Source organism: Lupinus angustifolius, unplaced genomic scaffold (assembly GCF_001865875.1).
Source record: "Lupinus angustifolius cultivar Tanjil unplaced genomic scaffold, LupAngTanjil_v1.0 Scaffold_58_33, whole genome shotgun sequence".
NCBI lineage: Eukaryota > Viridiplantae > Streptophyta > Magnoliopsida > Fabales > Fabaceae > Lupinus > Lupinus angustifolius.
The window spans coordinates 9,399-26,977 of record NW_017722826.1 but is presented as its reverse complement, the minus strand read 5'-3'; the positions used below and the strand labels follow the sequence as shown (position 1 = coordinate 26,977).

General features: G+C 32.5%; 1 protein-coding gene and 1 pseudogene across 1 annotated transcript; one reads left to right on the top strand and one right to left on the bottom strand.

The window, feature by feature from the left end:
• LOC109339127 overlaps positions 1 to 10,016 on the top strand; it is a 15,497-nt pseudogene extending 5,481 nt beyond the window's left edge.
• Positions 10,017 to 12,901: 2,885 nt separating this feature from the next.
• Positions 12,902 to 14,068, bottom strand: LOC109339126. The gene has a single exon (XM_019576524.1). The coding sequence runs from the start codon at positions 14,066 to 14,068 to the stop codon at positions 12,902 to 12,904; it is 1,167 nt and encodes a 388-aa protein (XP_019432069.1).
• Positions 14,069 to 17,579: the final 3,511 nt, after the last annotated feature.

Genomic DNA, 17,579 nt, shown 5'->3' with positions numbered 1-17,579 from the left:
CTTTATGAACAACATAATAAAAACTCATAACTTTCTATGAAGTATGAGAAGAAGATGAAGAAGAGAAAATAAAAGACTACATTAGTTTGTATAGTGAATTTAATGTAAAAATGAGAGAATGTGGTGAGGTATTTATAGGAGAGCCTCACCCTCATCAAATCATAAAATTTAATACAAAGTAAGTAGATTTAGACTAGCATAGGTGATGTGTCTAATGGTGGTATAGTGAGAGGATTTGTTGAGTGATTTAGGGGTTTTTGGAAGCTTTTGCAATACTTGTGTAACAAGTAAGTGACTCATGAAATGATGACTTCCAACTTTATTGATATGATGTAATTTCTTGATAAACTTCGTGTCTGAACATTTTTGGATAATTCCGTCCGGAAATATACATTCTCCCGATTTAGGACATTTGCTCGAAACGTCGAAACTTGAATTTCGAGGTGAAAAATATCTAGAGATGAGTTATGGACAAACTTGGTTTCTATTTTGACTAGAAATAATATTTGGAAGCCAATGGTGAAATCAGAATTCGATTTCGAGTTACATAACTAAAAAATTGGACGAAAACTCGATAAAACGACCCGGAATCGTCTCGGAAACTTTTATTCTCCAAAAATCTTGAAAACATAGGGCAAGAAAGAAAATCATAGTACAAGACTAAAACTCAACTCAGTTTTAACATAAAACATTACTGATTAATTTCTATAATTAATCCATTAATACTAATGACTTACTTAAAAGTGTTTTGAAAAACACGATGTTACAATATTTTGCATGTACACAAGTGTGTTGGTGAAGTTAGAATAATGTAAAAAATGAAAAGTCTTATTCTCTTCAATCTTTTTTCTTATATTGTGCATTCAAATGGTAGACATTTGGAAATTAATATTACACTCAAATGAGGAACACATCTATTATCACATAAGAAATCACAGACAATAAACAAAGAGTGATATAATTCTTGGGAAAGAGTGTGTACACTAGAGAGCAAGACAGCTTGGGAAATTAAACAACAAATATAACAAAAACAATGTTCGGCAATTTGCCTTAATTATTTTAAATGTGTACAATAGATCAATAAGTACATATGCATTAACAATTTACAAAATGAACACAAACTTATTTGCTCAAGAGTGAAGATAGAATCAAGAGACTGATGGCATGTACAACAACATTTCTTTTTTGATTATTTACTTTGCCTGATAGGAATCACCTGTTTCCATTGTTATCCCACTTGGTGTTTCCATCCAATTAAAAAATCTAAATTAGGACAAAATTATCTTGGGATAGAAGATATTGTCCCACTTTACAAAAAGGCTATGACTATGTCACATTCTCCTAACAAAGATATTGCATACATTTAATAAAATTATAGATAGTTTATGAATTTGAAACAAATATTTTCACGTTTTTACTATTGAAATTTTTACATTTATTCTTTAATCACTTGTTCTCTATTTTTTCTTTCATAGTATCCTTCAGTTTCATTGGAGGTAAACTAAACTCTCCAAATACAATTTCACACAAAATGATATAATAAAAAATATCTCTAGTTTCTTGATACCAATATCAGTCCAACACTCTGGTGAATATCAACCATATTACTCTCCCTTTATATAGTGAAGGGGAGTAAGATTTCTTCTTAAAGAGATGTGAATAAAGTTTGTCATGGTTTGAAGACACTTGAAAATGCTATATTCAATTTTCTATGTTCGACCTCATAGTTTTTAATGGTCAAAAAATAATTCCAACACTTTGAAAACATCATTACTAAATATACTATATGAATCATTTACCAAAATTCAATTTCACGTATTCATATTGAATCGATCATATATCAAGGTTTATTGATCATATCCTCTGTCAATTAAGGATGAATTCTCAACACAATAATAAGGGTGATATACATTAGTATGGAACTTCTGATTCAGGTTTTGTTTCTTTATCCTCTTCCCTTGAGGACTAAAGTTAAAAATAAAAATAGAAATTCATTTTTTTAAGAATATAATAATAATATATTGTCAATGTAAAGATTTATACTATATTCACTATATCTAGGGTGAGCAAGACTCGATCTTGTCCATAGACTCGTCTTAACTTGATGACTTAGGGACGAGTCTAACCCGTCCAAATAAATAAAAAAGGACACACCCAATTAAAAGGGACAGACTCATCGTAAAAAAAGATGGGTTTGGGTCTATGTGCGGGTCACCCTCTCGTCTCTTATAGTTATATATCAAAAATAATTGAATAAATAAATATCAATACACATTATGTTCAGCCTACACAACTCAAATACTTACAAGTTCACACAACATATCCATACCACCTATCATATACAAAAACACTTCAGTTTATGTTGACACTTGACAATTTAAATTATTCTGAAATTTTCAATATCTTTTATAATTTTCAGTCACGTGATTATGATAATTTTTAGTTTAAAAGATGCAATTTATGGTTTATGTTTATATACTAATGTATGTGAGATGCATATTTTAGTGGAGTTTATATACACATTGTGATAACTTTGATAGTGCATGCTTAAAGATTTGAGGAAAAAAAATATGTTTATCATTTTGTCATTTTCCAATCCAGGCTCATCCATATTTTGACTTGTCCTATTTTGGAATCATCCCTTATACGTCTTATCCTAATTAGGTTGTTCAAAAATTGATCCAATCAATATTTAGGGACGAGATAGGGACATACTTAATTCGTTCAATGCTAACTCCTAACTATATCATCCACCATTTATTTCTATTATTTTTTGAAGAGTAAAAAATTATTAAATATGAATGGTAAATGATATAGTAGTAACCTACTAATCACATATACTTTATGTGGATACACTGTTTTTTCATTTGTCTTTTTGCAATCAACAATTAAGTAAATTCATTTAGGCCTTAATTGAACCGACTTCTTTATCCTCGTGTTTTGTGTCAGCCAATCTCAACTTGTTTTTTTTTTTTTAAATACATTCTATTTATTCATGCTTAAGGTTTGAAGCTTGGTTGGTTTGCCACCATCCAAGAAACTTTCTCTACTGTTCAACAATCATAAATATGAAACCATACGAGTTTCTTGATAACTAAGGTTTTGGAGAATAATGAAAGAAAGGTGAGAGTTCCGAACACAGGTGAAATGGGATGAGTTTTTTTTCCGTATTGGACAGTTTATTTAATATTAAAATACAATACAAAATAAAAGTGAAATTGGCACGTCATTTCAGCCACCCTATATAAAAACGTGGCTAACTTAAAATTTAAACCCAAATTGCTATTGAATTTGGGCCTATGCCAAAATAAGTATGTGCCAACTTCAGCTTACCTCACTTCACTTCTTCCATCACCAAAGTTTATCTTCTATCATGGCTTTGAGTTTCTTCTTCAGCCCTCTACAAATATACATCACCATTCTTATTTATCGTCTCAACTACCTTCTTGCTCGCGCCTTGCAGTCGGTTCACTTCCTTCCGGATTCACGATTCGACTTTCCTCATCCTCTCGTCCATCATAGCATGATCTCACAGAAGCACATTGAATCGAAGCCATTTGTAGGGCTTCTTATTGTTCTAATTTTCTTCTTAGCTTACGAAATTTGAATGAGTGATTTGTTAAAATAGAAATGATGAGAAATTAGGGTTTGAGAGATTGAATTGTAAGAAAAAAGGATTAAATGAGTTATCATGGGATTGAGATGAAATCAATGAGAAAATGTAGAACAAGTTGAGGAAGACGACAGAGAAAGAGTGAAGGAGACAAATTTGACACATGAGGTTAGAAATGTTAGAGAAATTCTGTAAACATTGAAGGTTAGATTGGTTTCAAATGAACCATCAACGTTCAGAGCTTCTTCGTGAGTGATGTTTCCTTCATTATGCATTTGCAACTTCTTCCTTGATTTCTTCTTCTTCAGAAATATACTAACATGATTATCCTTTTTCGATTTTATAATTTTCTTTCAAATTTTAGGAAATATGATTCTGTCAATCCCAATCCCTAATTTTGGACCAATAAGCCAATGTAAGTAATCTTTTAATCTTATTGTCATCTCAGAAGTAATATTATTGTTGATTGTTACAGTTTAAAACTCGATTTTACTTAGTATTGAATCTTGTTACACTTTAAGACTTGATTTTACTTTGCTAAATTATCAGTTACAAACTACAATATATGATAGGTTTGGTTGCAATATGCTCAAAATCTAGATGATTGAACCACTGGCTTATGTATTTGGGTATTACTATTGCTTGAGTGTGGCTAAGTTTTTTTAGAGTGAAGACTATGGTACGTTAGCAAAGTAAACTATGGATAAATGAACATTAGCGTATGTATTTTGGTATTACTATTGACTCGCTTTAAACGCTTGCCTTTCTTGCTTTAAACAATTGATTCCGTCAGGCTTTATATTTGGGGTTGAGCCTTACAGTGTTATCCATTAGCATTGAAGAAAAAAAAGAAGCACATGAAAAATTCATTGGCCAACTATTTGATCCTACATCTGAAGTGTTGAATGAGGGCAGTGAGACTTGCTTCACCACTCATTTGTATTTAAGTAGCTTTTAAGTTGAAATTGTTTTTTTAACTTTAAATTTGTTTAACACAATATGGGAACATAGAAAATTTTGAGGTTTTGACTTGCTTTCTAATGAAATGAGTAATTTTTTGTTTTGTATCCTTGTTTGGGGAATTTACTTATCTTTATAGGCCGGTTTAGATATTGTGTTTCTACACACCACCTCATATCTGCATGATTTTTGTAATTTGATTATATCTGGGTTTTTTATTTGTTTTCTTCATATATGTACTATGATTTTCAATTGAACCTGACTTTTATATTTTCATGAAACATGCAATATCATTCTCAGAGTTTTTCTTGGCAGATATTTTAACTTCCATGGCAAAAGTTTGCTTCCTCATTTGTAATGTTATCTTTCTCTAGTAAAATTGTGTCCTCTTTGATGTTAATCTTTATTCTCAAACCTCTTATTCCCTTCTTCTTTCAGCTCATGGGCTGTTTTGAAAAAAATGAGGAATCCAATTCAACCTCATTATGTTATGAAAATACAGCTTGCAAGGACAAACTCCATTTCAAGGTATTAACAATGTTACTTCACTTAATATCCCCTTCATAAGATTATTTGATGAGGTTTTGAAATATGTGGAGTTTTAGGATGGTTAATTGTCATTCTCACCTTCTCGGTTGCAGTAATTTAATGTAATATTGATAATGTACCTTACTTATCATATTTTAAAGGAAAAAAACAATTATAGTACCATGGAGGAGGCAACAACAGAAGCTCACAACATTAAAGCTATTATGGAGGTACATATTTGTTTTTATATAAGAATTCATCATATTATTGGCAGGTGAATATGAGAAGTGTTCTCTTTTCCTTGGTGAAGATAATGTTAAGCAGTGTAGAGTAGTTATTGACACCAAGTTTGTCTATGTAGAAATAGAGAGTGACATTTTTATTAGAGATCTACATAAACAATCCATATGACTCGCAACACAGAAAAGACTGCCCTGTACCCCCAATGTGCAATACATTCAAGCATCTCTACTGAACAATCTAGTATGTTTCTTTTAATATTATATGCAATATAACATCAGGTCAAGCAACTAGTGATGACAATTGTGGGAAAATATGACCAATTTGGTTGTAGAGGCTACGAAAAGTGCAATGTTACAACCACAATTGTGAATTGCAATTTAGAACCTGATATTCACACAACATTTTGTGCACATCATTCATTCACTGCTAATCAATATGCAGATAATCAGTTAAATATGTATACTATGCATTTGATCTTGGATATTAATTGATTAATATTCTCACTCAACACATAATATACATATCTGCTTATAAATTATTTGGATGTTGATCATCAGTGTAACTGTCCTTTTCACATCTAATATAACTACTTTCTTATATATAAACAAATATCCACTGAACATGTATCTAATATGCAAAACATTTAGTTTCCGGGTATGATAAGCTTCAAACTCAAATAATTCTGCCCTACATGCAGGCATCCTACATTTTCAGCATAAGGCTATAACAAGTCATGAAAAAGGAGCAAGCTTAATTATAGAGTCTAATCATTGTCAATTAATTTTCATGTCAGCATAGTTTATGATTGTGCTCTACTTAAACTACAGAGTGGATCACATAATACCATCAAAGTAACCAGGGTTGAACATATTGCAACAACAAAGTGACAACTTCATAACTGCTCATGTGGAAAAACTAGAAGAGGTAAATGTTTTAAGCCTCTTACATATATGTCATTGATATTTAGAGTGTAGTAAACATCCAATATTTCTCTGTATAAATGACAAGATACCTCTCCCTCTCACCCCTCTTCTTATTTATAGAGAACATGCATTATTCCTTTAATTATCGCAGTTCCCAACTAACTAACTAGCAACACTAACAAGTATTTCAACTAATTCCAGTTAAACAAGTTCTTATTTATAGACTACCTTGAGCATTTCCATTACCTTTATCTGCTACTCCAAAGGTCATCATTATGGGTCCATGAAATTAAGTTCTCAATGATCAAACATTTATTTGGTCCGTTTTCTACTTTTTCAAGTAATGATGTTGTTATGGTCAATGCAGGAAATAAGAGAGAGAAGCTCGTGTCGCAGACGGGGGATAAACTATTGTTGTACATCTTAAGGGTCGGATGAAAATGACTGATGCTAAAAGTGGAGTGGTTGTAGGCTCTGTTGCCCAATGTGTTCTAAAGTACAATATGACCAAAAAGAAACATATCGAAGTGGAGTTATGATTGCTTAGATATTCATGAACTTATATTAGTATAATGTTTTATAATTTGATTGATCATTAGGATTTATTAATATTAAACATTTGATAAATGTATCATATTTGTTTTTGCTAGTGATATAATACTTTTATTATTATTATTATTAGTTAGCACATATTTAATTTCATTTAGAAATTTACCATTTAAAGATGGTTCATCGGGATCAGGAAAGGAATTATATGAAAATAATTAAAATTGTGACTAATTTAATTAGCCACGGTAAAATTGTAGCAAATCAATTATGTATAGTAACTTTTCACGAACAATGGCTAATTTTAACAATTTGCCACGGTTGAAAGTGTGGCACAGTAACATGACCCATGGCTAAGTTAATGTTACCACACACTACGCAGGTGTAGCTATAGTATACATCAACCATAGCTAATATTTTGCAACGCCATTGGTAACTACTATTACTTTGCTCCCAAATACAACTAATATTACTTTCTACAATAATAAAATGAAGATCATATGTCATATTTTATGAGTCTCAATCAAATTTAAAATTGATATATAGTTAAAAATTGACATGATGACGAAATTTTATTGGGACATATCATCCTTATTCAGAATAATGATCCGACCTTGTTTTCCATGAATGAGGATCAAATTAATTGTCTCACTTTTATGTCTTATTGTGTCCCAATTTAATAGAAAATTGTCACATACTTAAAAAGAAAAATAAAATAATATAAAATAATATTTTTATACTATTTGGTAGAATATAGTTGATTTCAGACATAGAGATGAAAATTTTATGAGGAGAGGATCTGTTTCTTTCCCCACACTACTTTCCCACTCAAATATACAGAACAATCTACCTTTTATAATTTTGTATTTTACTTGGATTAACTTGTAGAAAATATTTCCATCCATGATTACATTTACCAATCAAATGTGAGTGATTCTATGTTATACTTTACTTTTTTAAAACTAAATAATAATTTTGACATTTATGATTTACGAGTTAATTTTAAAGGGAAAATAAGAGAAATAGAGATTTGAGTGTGATATCGTTTAATCTATGAATTGTGTACAAGTTATATTTTTGGAGACTAATAGATAGAAAGGAAATCCAAAAAGTCGATTAAAACATATAAAAGTTAGTAAAAGACTCAGTTACTTAAGAAGAGAATTTCCAAATACAACAGGTAAAGCCGTTTCAAAATAGTCACTTTGCGTGTTATATATTTTCTTTTAGTTTTGATCAAGTAACAACTCTAAAACCTGTAGACATCTATAACGTTTTGCGTGCATTGTTTTGAGTAGAGTAGTTTCTACTATCGAGTGCCCAAACTTTTTCATATACTATAAAGTAAAGAGCATATAGAATCAACCCATGATGCCAATCCAACTCCTTTTGAATGGCCAACTTTTCTGCTTCATAAAAGCTTAAAAATGGATAAGTTGTCATGTATATGTAACAAAGTTGTACAAGCTTAAATATAATATAGTATATTTTTTTGGGTTACATTTTATTGATTTTGTTGTCTCTTCTAGGTACACACAGTATAACTTATCAAGTTCCCTCTGCTTTCAAGTAATAATGGAAATGTAAAGCCTAATTATAAGTACTCAGCTTATAAATGTTTTTCTTCAACAATGATGTTTGCATAACTTTTTTTCTTCAGCAATGTAATTCAATACATTTTTGTTGAAAAATTAATTTGACACTTGAGATATATTGAAAAATAATATAAAGTCGAGATTGTAGATATTTTTTGTACCACGTGTTATTATCTTTATCTAGTATTGGACCCTCCTGGATAGGATATTTATTACTTTTTAAGCTATCTATTCTTGTTGGGAAGCAAAATTAACTGCATTTTTTTATGATTGTATCTTAGGATATTCTTAGCAAACATCATCATTTTCATTTTCTTATTTTCCGCTTTCAAGTTCCAGCTAAACTTTGTCATCTTTATATAAACGTATCATTTTTCAAAGCATGCATGAAAACCAATTATGGGATTTCTTCAATTTTGATAACTTGAGTAAGAGCAAAGAGAAGTTAATCATTGAGCTATCTGGCCAAGAAAGAGAACCTCTCATGAATAAGAAGCGAAGTTGGCATAATGCTTGTGGAAGTGGTAAGAAGGTAATTGATGCTAAAGAGAAAGATGGAAAGTCTCTTGAACTGGATCATGAGATGCATATACAAATAGAGAGAGAAAGGAGGAAGAAGATGAGAAACATGTTTGATACTCTTCATGCTTTGCTTCCACAACTTCCTTATAAGGTAATTTAATTAGTTCATCTTCTATACTCAACTATTGGTTTTAATTTGTAGGGTGACACAAAATAATTACTGTTCTAAATGAGCAAATTCTTTCTATTAACACATGTGTTTTGTAGGTCTTATTTCATAAGATTACTTTACAAAAGTTAAGATTGTTATAACTTTCCTAAGATAGAGACGTGTGTCCTTTCCACATTTCCTAACATTTTATGTTGAAAAGGATACAAGAAAGCATAAGATAAAATAGACATAATAGATAGAGAGAAATTAATAGTTTCAAACCATATGACAATAATTCAATTTTATTAGGAGGCATAATAATTCTTTAATACACTTTGGTTTAATTTGATCTTATGTAGGTGGACAAATCAACCATTGTGGATGAAGCAGTGAACTACATCCAAAGTCTAAAAGAGACTTTAGAAAAACTAAAAGGACAGAAACTAGAAAAGCTTCAATCCGTTTCCACTTTTAGGTATGAGCCATCCATGATCAATAAATATGCCTCTTGTGACATGAATGAATATATTATTTTATTATTTGAATGACATAACTCTTGGATTAAGAGTTATCAATGAAATGTTAAGACTCTAGGGAAAGAGCCTATATATAGTGCTTGATGGAAGCACTATACCAATATGAAAAAGGACAGAAAACATTGTCACTATCTCTGCCCATAAAGATTGCTCTATCAGCCATCACTTAAGCAAGAGCATAGTAAGAACGGGAAGGAGATAAAAGAGTTTCTCTATAAACCAAGAACACCAAACAACAACTAAATGGAGGATCGTATCGTCATGGTTAAAGGTTAGTAAACTATGTTAGTGTTTGTACTTAGAAGGAAAAGAAAAGAGTTGCAGAGAGAAAGAAGTTACAATCAGAAGGTGAGGAATTCGGGTACGAGGGAGAGAATTGTTAGAGAAGAGATTCAATGAATATTCAATGTATTAGAAATTGTATGATCCATCAATCATTGCAAGTAATATACACCTTTCCTAAAACAACTTCAACCAACTTAACTACTTTCTATAATTGGCAACTCATCTAACCACTATACCTAACTCTCTTTGATTACAACAATTAACATGCCCTCTTAATCAAGAGAGTTTGTGATTCATGACAGTAAACTTTACATAGCAAAAACAGCTTTACATAGTAAAAACAGAGTTGTTTTAGAACTTTAATACATTCATCATATCTCTTAACCTCTTGAACCTATCAATCTTGAGTGGTTTTGTTAAGATATCAGCCTTCTGAATCTCTGTTGAGCAATGAATCATCTTGACTCTACCTTTACCAACTTGATCTCTTAGGAAATGAAATCTGGTTTCAATGTGTTTGCTCCTTCCATGACTAACAGGATTCTTTGCCAAGCTTATTGCTGACTTATTATCCACCTTGAGTTCGAAATTCTCAAACTCTCTATACTCCAGCTCTGTCATTAGATGTATCAGCCATAAGCCTTGGTAGGTTGCATTACATGCTGAGATATATTCAGCTTCACAAGTTGATAAAGCCACTACATCTTGCTTCCTTGAGCTCCAAGATATAGGTGCACCAAAGATGGTGAACAAGTAGTCTGAGGCGCTCCTTCTGTCTTCCTTGTCTCCACACCAATCTGAGTCTGAGTATCCCACAAAGTCTGACTCACAGTTCTGCCTTTGGTTTGGAAAGAGCACATCATAGCACAAAGTTCCTTTGAGATATCTCAGGATTCTTTTTGCTGCAATCATGTGAGCTTGTGTGGGTTTGGCCATGTATTTTCTTATTACTCCCACTGCATATGTTATCTCTGGCCTGCTATGACAGATGAACCTGAGGCACCCCACTATTTGTCTATAAAGTGTTGTATCTGCATCATTTTCCAGGCTAGCTTCATTCATCTTCATGTTTGCTTCAACTGGTGTTGAAGCAGGCTTACAATTCTGCATTTGAAATCTCTCGAGCACATCATTTGTGTACTTCCTCTGATGCATCATTATTCCCTTCTCTGTTTTGAGGAATTCTATGCCAAAGAAATAACCTAATTCCCCAAGGTCTGTCATCTCAAACTCAGATTTGAGCTTTCCTTTTAATGCTAGAATTTCACATTCACTACTTCCTGTGATGACCAAATCATCCACATAGAGACAAACCAGAATTAAATCTCCTGTGCTTGTTAGATTTACATACACACCATGTTCTACTTTGCACTTAGTGAAGCCAATGGATGATAGGAATGAGTCAATTCTTTTGTTCCAAGCTCTTGGAGCTTGTTTCAAGCCATATAGTGCCTTCTTTAGTCTTAGTACTTTGTTTTCCCCTGCTGTTGCTATCTCAAAACCAAGGGGGTGTGTTATATACACTTCTTCTTCAATAGGCCCATTTAGGAAGGCACTCTTGACATCAAGTTGCCACAATTCCCAGCCATTCCAACTAGCAAGTGCAACAATCAATCTGACTGTTTCGAATCTGGCCACTGGTGCAAACACTTCATCATAGTCATACCCTTTTTTTTGCATGAATCCTTTGGCCACAAGTCTTGTCTTATGTTTGGAAATACTTCCATCAGGTCTCAGCTTGACCTTGTACACCTATTTGACTGTTATAGGCCTCTTATCACTTGGTAGTTCAGCTTCTTCCCAAGTATCATTTTTATTGATTGCTTTGAGTTCTTCCTTCATTGCTTCAAGCCATACATCCTCCTTGAGTGCTTCTTTGAAAGTGATAGGTTCAATTTCACCTAAGAGAGCTAAGTGAATTAAGTCATCCTCATCAGTGATTACATCATCTGCAAACATTTCAAAATCACTTAGCCTCAGTGGTAGATGCCTTGTCCTTGTAGGTCTAGTTTCAGCAGTCCTGTTTTCTTGATGCCTCATTCTTGGAACAGGATTCAAATCTTCTGAATTATCACTGTTCTCTTGCATAGGAATCACAATTACTGATTTTTTGTTTTCAGGCTGAATAAATGAATCTTTCCATAAGCTCATCTCATCAAAGTACACATCTCTACTGAACACTACCTGATTTGTTATAGGATTTAGGAGTCTATATGATCCTGTTGGGTTGTAGCCAACAAAAACCATCAATTCACTCTTGTCATCTAGTTTCCTCCTCAACTGATCTGGGATGTGCCTATAACAGACTGAACCAAACACTCTTAAGTGCTTCACTGATTGCCTTTTTCCAGTCCAAACCTCCTCAGGAATCTGACTTTCAAGAGCTTGAGTTGGGCATCTGTTTAGCACATATGTTGTTGTAGTCACAGCTTCACCCCACAAATTATGAGGTAAGTCTTTGCATTTCAGCATGCACCTCACCATGTTCATTATGGTTCTATTTCTCCTCTCAGCCACTCCATTATGTTGTGGAGTATATGGAGCAGTGACTTCATGAATGATGTCATGTCCTTCACACCAATTTTCTAGTTCTCTTGAGTTGAACTCTCCTCCCCATCCGTTCTGAAATTTTTTAAGAGTTTTCCAGATTGCCTTTCTGCTAAAGCCTTGAACTTCTTCAGCTTTTCAAATACTTCATTCTTTGTTTTGATTAGGTAGGTCCACATCTTCCTGCTAAACTCATCAACAAAAGAGACAAAGTATTTGTTTCCTCCAAGAGAGGGCACTTCAAAAGGACCACATACATCAGAATATACAACATTTAGTAATTCAACAGCTCTAGTTTGGTTGTGATTACTGAATGGTGTTCTTGCCTGTTTGCTAGTTAGGCAATTATCATATGTTGAGTTTTGAGTTCTGATTTCAGGAAGGCCAATAACCATGTCCTTAGTGCTTAACATTCTAAGATCTCTATAGTTGAGGTGACCATACCTTAGGTGCTAGAGCCATGTCTCATTTGAAGCAGTTTCTGCCTTCAAGCATTGTGACTCTGCAATTCCTAGCTTGATTTGGAATGTCCTGTTGTTTGAGAGTGGAGCTTGTAGGATTTTCATCTTCAGTTTGTCATAGACACTCATCACTCCATCATTCAGCTCCATGCTGAATCCTTTTTCATGTAGTTGCCCAAGGCTAATCGGATTGGTCTTCATTTCAGGTACAAACAACACATCTGTTATGTATGCTTTGCTCCCATATTTCATTTTGAGAGGTATGTCACCTGAGCCTTCAGTGATCACTACCCTGTTGTCTGCAAACTTCACTTTGTTTCTCTTGCTTGAGTCAAAGTTCACCAACCATTCTTTATGCCCAGTCATATGGTTAGAACAACCAGAATCAAGGTACCAAGTGTCATTTCTTTGGGATTTGCATTCTGTTGTCATCATGAGTTGCACAACTTCTTCTTCAAAGTCTTCATTCTCTTCCTTAACAAGGTTTGCTTCTGAATCTTGCTTTATTTGTTGTTGATTCTTGGTAGGTTCTAAGCATTCAGTTGAGTAATGCCCAAACTTGTCACAATTGTAACACCTGACTTTCTTCTTATCAACTTTCCTCCTCATCCCTTTGAATTGCTTTTGTCCAAACCTCCTAATGGATTGTTCTGGTTGATCTGAATTATTGACATAATTCTTCCTCCCTTTCATATCAGGATATCTTCCTTGAGTTCTACTTGAATTCTTTGCACAAAATCCTCCTTTCTTTGTTGTCTGCATTTGGAGAACTTGGTGTGAGGATCTATCTGTGATCATCTCATTGAGTCTTTGTTCATGGGCTTCAAGTGACCCTTGAAGCTCTTCAATCTTCATATTTTCAACTCTTCTTGATTCCTCAATGGCTACCACCACATAATCAAACTTAGGGGACACTGTTCTGAGAATCTTCTCAACTATGGTTGCATCAGTCATCTTTTCACCACAAGCCTTCATCGAGTTTATGTGTGTGATCAACCTAGTGAAGAAATCTGCTACTTTCTCACCTTCCTCCATCTGCATGAGTTCATATTTCCTTCTCATGGTTTGTAGACGAATTTTCTTCAACTGTGCAGCACCAGCATAGTGCTTTTCTAGCACATCCCAAGCTTCTTTGGCTATTGCAGATCTTGCAATCATTTCGAAGTGTGCATTGTCCACTGCTTGGTTAAGGAGGCAAATTTATTTGCAGTCCTGTTTCTTGTTTTGCTTGTGTATGTTCCTCTGTGCTTCTGTGGCTTCTTCTTCTAGAATTGGTAGCCCTTCTTCTACTATATCTGCCACATCTTGGTATCCAAGTATTGCTCTCATTTGTATGCACCACCTAGTCCAATTCTTGCCATCTAGTATAGGTAGTGTTGTGGCAAAATGTCCAGTTGTTTGTGCCATTTTGCAGCGGAAAGTTGGTGATCTTCTTGCTAGTTCTTGATGCCAATTATTAGTGTTTGTACTTAGAAGGAAAAGAAAAGAGTTGCAGAAAGAGTTGTAGAGAGAAAGAAGTTACAATCAGAAGGTGAGGAATTTGGGTATGAGAGAGAGAATTGTTAGAGAAGAGATTCAATGAATATTCAATGTATTAGAAATTGTATGATCCTTCAATCATTGCAAGTAATATACACCTTTCCTAAAACAACTTCAACCAACTTTACTACTTTCTATAATTGGCAACTCATCTAACCACTATACCTAACTCTCTTTGATTACTACAATTAACAATCTCTAACTATTCTTATGATATGAAAACTATAATTTCTTAAGATTCATTTACACATGGTTTTCATGTTAAACTTACATGGGGTATTAGAACACTGTGTTTAAGAATTTATAATTTTTCATTGATGATGATTCGATCCTAAATGATGTTTTAAAATATGTTCTTGAATGTTTAGAGAACTTCATTATATTTATTTCTACCGCATCATAGTAACAAATAATGAAAACAGAAACAAAACCTTGTATCCTTTTCTATTTCACACTCTGTTTCTATTATGACTATTCTGCACTGTTTATATTGTGCTATATTCTTTAGAACATAAAAACTGTTTATATTGTGCTATATTCTTTAGAACATAAAAAATAAAATATGAATGAAGCACGTTCTATTTTTTCACTTTTTTTGATAAGATTGATATATACATTAGTGACTAATTACTTTGAATATATTATATACTTTGTTCTTCAAGTTTCTGTTTGGATAGAGTCCATATGTATAGCATTAACAAAGGAGTAATATATGTTATATATATAGCGTTAATAGTAAAGTAAATATATATGTTATATGTACAGTTACGAGAGAAGCAATATATATTATATATAACATCATAAGTAATATATATGTTATATATATAATATTAACAGTAAAGTAATATAATGTTCTATACACATAATATTAACATATATGTATTATATGTATGTTACATGTAATATTAATAGATGCAAAGTTACATTTTCATTTGAAGCTTTAATGAAATTGTTTCAACAATATGTATATAACTTTATAATTTATATTTAATTTTGGGAAGTCATATGTATGTATAATATTATGATTTGTTAGAAGTTTGGAATTATTGTATGATAGATTTGTTAATCACCAAAGTGGTCAAATCTTTATGTTATTTAATTCAAAATTGTATGATCATATTTCATTTGTTTGGAATTATTGTGTGATAGATTTGTTAATCACCAAAGTGGTCAAATCTTTATATTTATTTAATTTCAAATTGTATGGTCATATTTATTTACTCGTCAATTTGATACTATGAATTATTTGTTTATGAGTAAATTGAAGTTTATTATTATAAGACACTTAAGAATTGCCTAAAGGTTGATTATCTGTTCTTATAATCAATGAACATGAATGTTGGTAGTATAAATGTATCATTAAGTTATATTTATATATCCAAAGATAGTAAATGTTTCTAATATATGCATACATCATTGCCAAATTATGTGAATTTCTTTTAGTATCATTATGTCTAGTATGATATATTGATGGATTACCCAAAGGTAGACATTAATATACACTTATGAAGTAATCTGAATTAATTTTGCATGTAACTCAAAGCCTTAACGTTTTTGTTTGATTTTATTGATTGCAGTAAATGTTGCTTTGCATTCGCAATTCTCATCTGTTCCAACTTTCAATGGACTTAACTTCTCTAAATGGAGTGAACAAATCCAATTTTACCTTGGGGTAATGGATTTGGAATTATCACTTAGAGAAGATAAGCCAAGTGCTATTACTAATATATGAAAGTGCAAAGTGTCAAGAATAGCACTAGCATGTCTTTGCCTGTGTTTTGATGAAGACAAAGTTTTAACAAAGCTTGAAGATGACTCAACAATCAATAGGCCTTATGCTCATTTGGTCATGTCTAGACTAGGATATAAATTGAGTCTATAATCTAAGTAGTCTGGGATGTATGCTGTAGTAAGTGAGTATAGTTTAGGTGAACCTAGATGCTAGTCTCTTAAGCCATCTTAATTGACATATCATATTCATGAGATACACCATCTTAATTGACATATCATATTATGAGATACACCATCTTAATTGACATATCATATTCATGAGATACACTATCTAGTTAATTGTATGTTCATGCATCTATCATACATGTTATATGTACGTATTATGCATAATATAATTGGTAAGCATGTATGTATATTGTGCATAACATATGAGAAGTTTATCATTTGAAAAATATGCATAAATGTTCAGTTAATCGATAAACATGGTAACTTAATCGATTAACTCAACTGCTTTTCTTTTAAATATGTGTTTTCTGTTTTAACTAAATTTTGTGTCATTTTGTTGCCCTGTTAATCGATTAAATGGAAGCCTTAATCGATTAACTAGTCTGTTATGTGTTATAACTGAAATCTGTTTTAACTATTTTTGCAACGAATGTAACCACTTATTCTCCATGCTATAAATACAAGGCATCACTCAGAAACCCATAACATTGCATTCTATTGTATAAGGCTGTTTAGAGAGCATTTTGCATACGTGTTTTACTGTGTTTTTGCAAGAGAGTTGCACGTGCGAGAAGATAGATTATGTTGTTTTAATTGTTGTCATATGCTTACTGTTTTTGCATAATTTCATATCCACTCTTATCTTGCTCACATGATCATGCATTAGATTTTGATAGAGAGAAATCATTTGTATGCTGATATTGATTTACTCATTTGAATATTGATGGCTTAAGTGATTAGTAAAAGGGTTAATCTTTGCTTCTTTATCTTGTAATATTTTAAGCATTATTGTGCTTAGTATACCTTGTTGTTTAACGTGTTTCTTGTGTAGTCTGGATTTGTCTCTTGGTGTGAGATCACCGCAGAGATTGAAGTTCTTCACCAAGGCTATGAGGTCTTGATTTGAGGATAAAAATCTTGGCTGGGGCTAGTTCGTGAGAAAGGTTTTCTCAAGAAGCGAAGGGTAGAGTCAAACCAAGGATTTAGAGATCCTAGATTTCGAGAAGGGAGCATTCTATGTGCTTGTAATTGAATTGGTATTTGTATCCATTTTTCAATATTGTGAAGAAAGAAAATCTCCCTGATCCAGAAGGGGAGGCCTGGATGTAGTTTGTAGTGGACCGCAAACGAACCACGATAAAAATCCTTTTGGCACTATTCTTTCTCTCTTTAT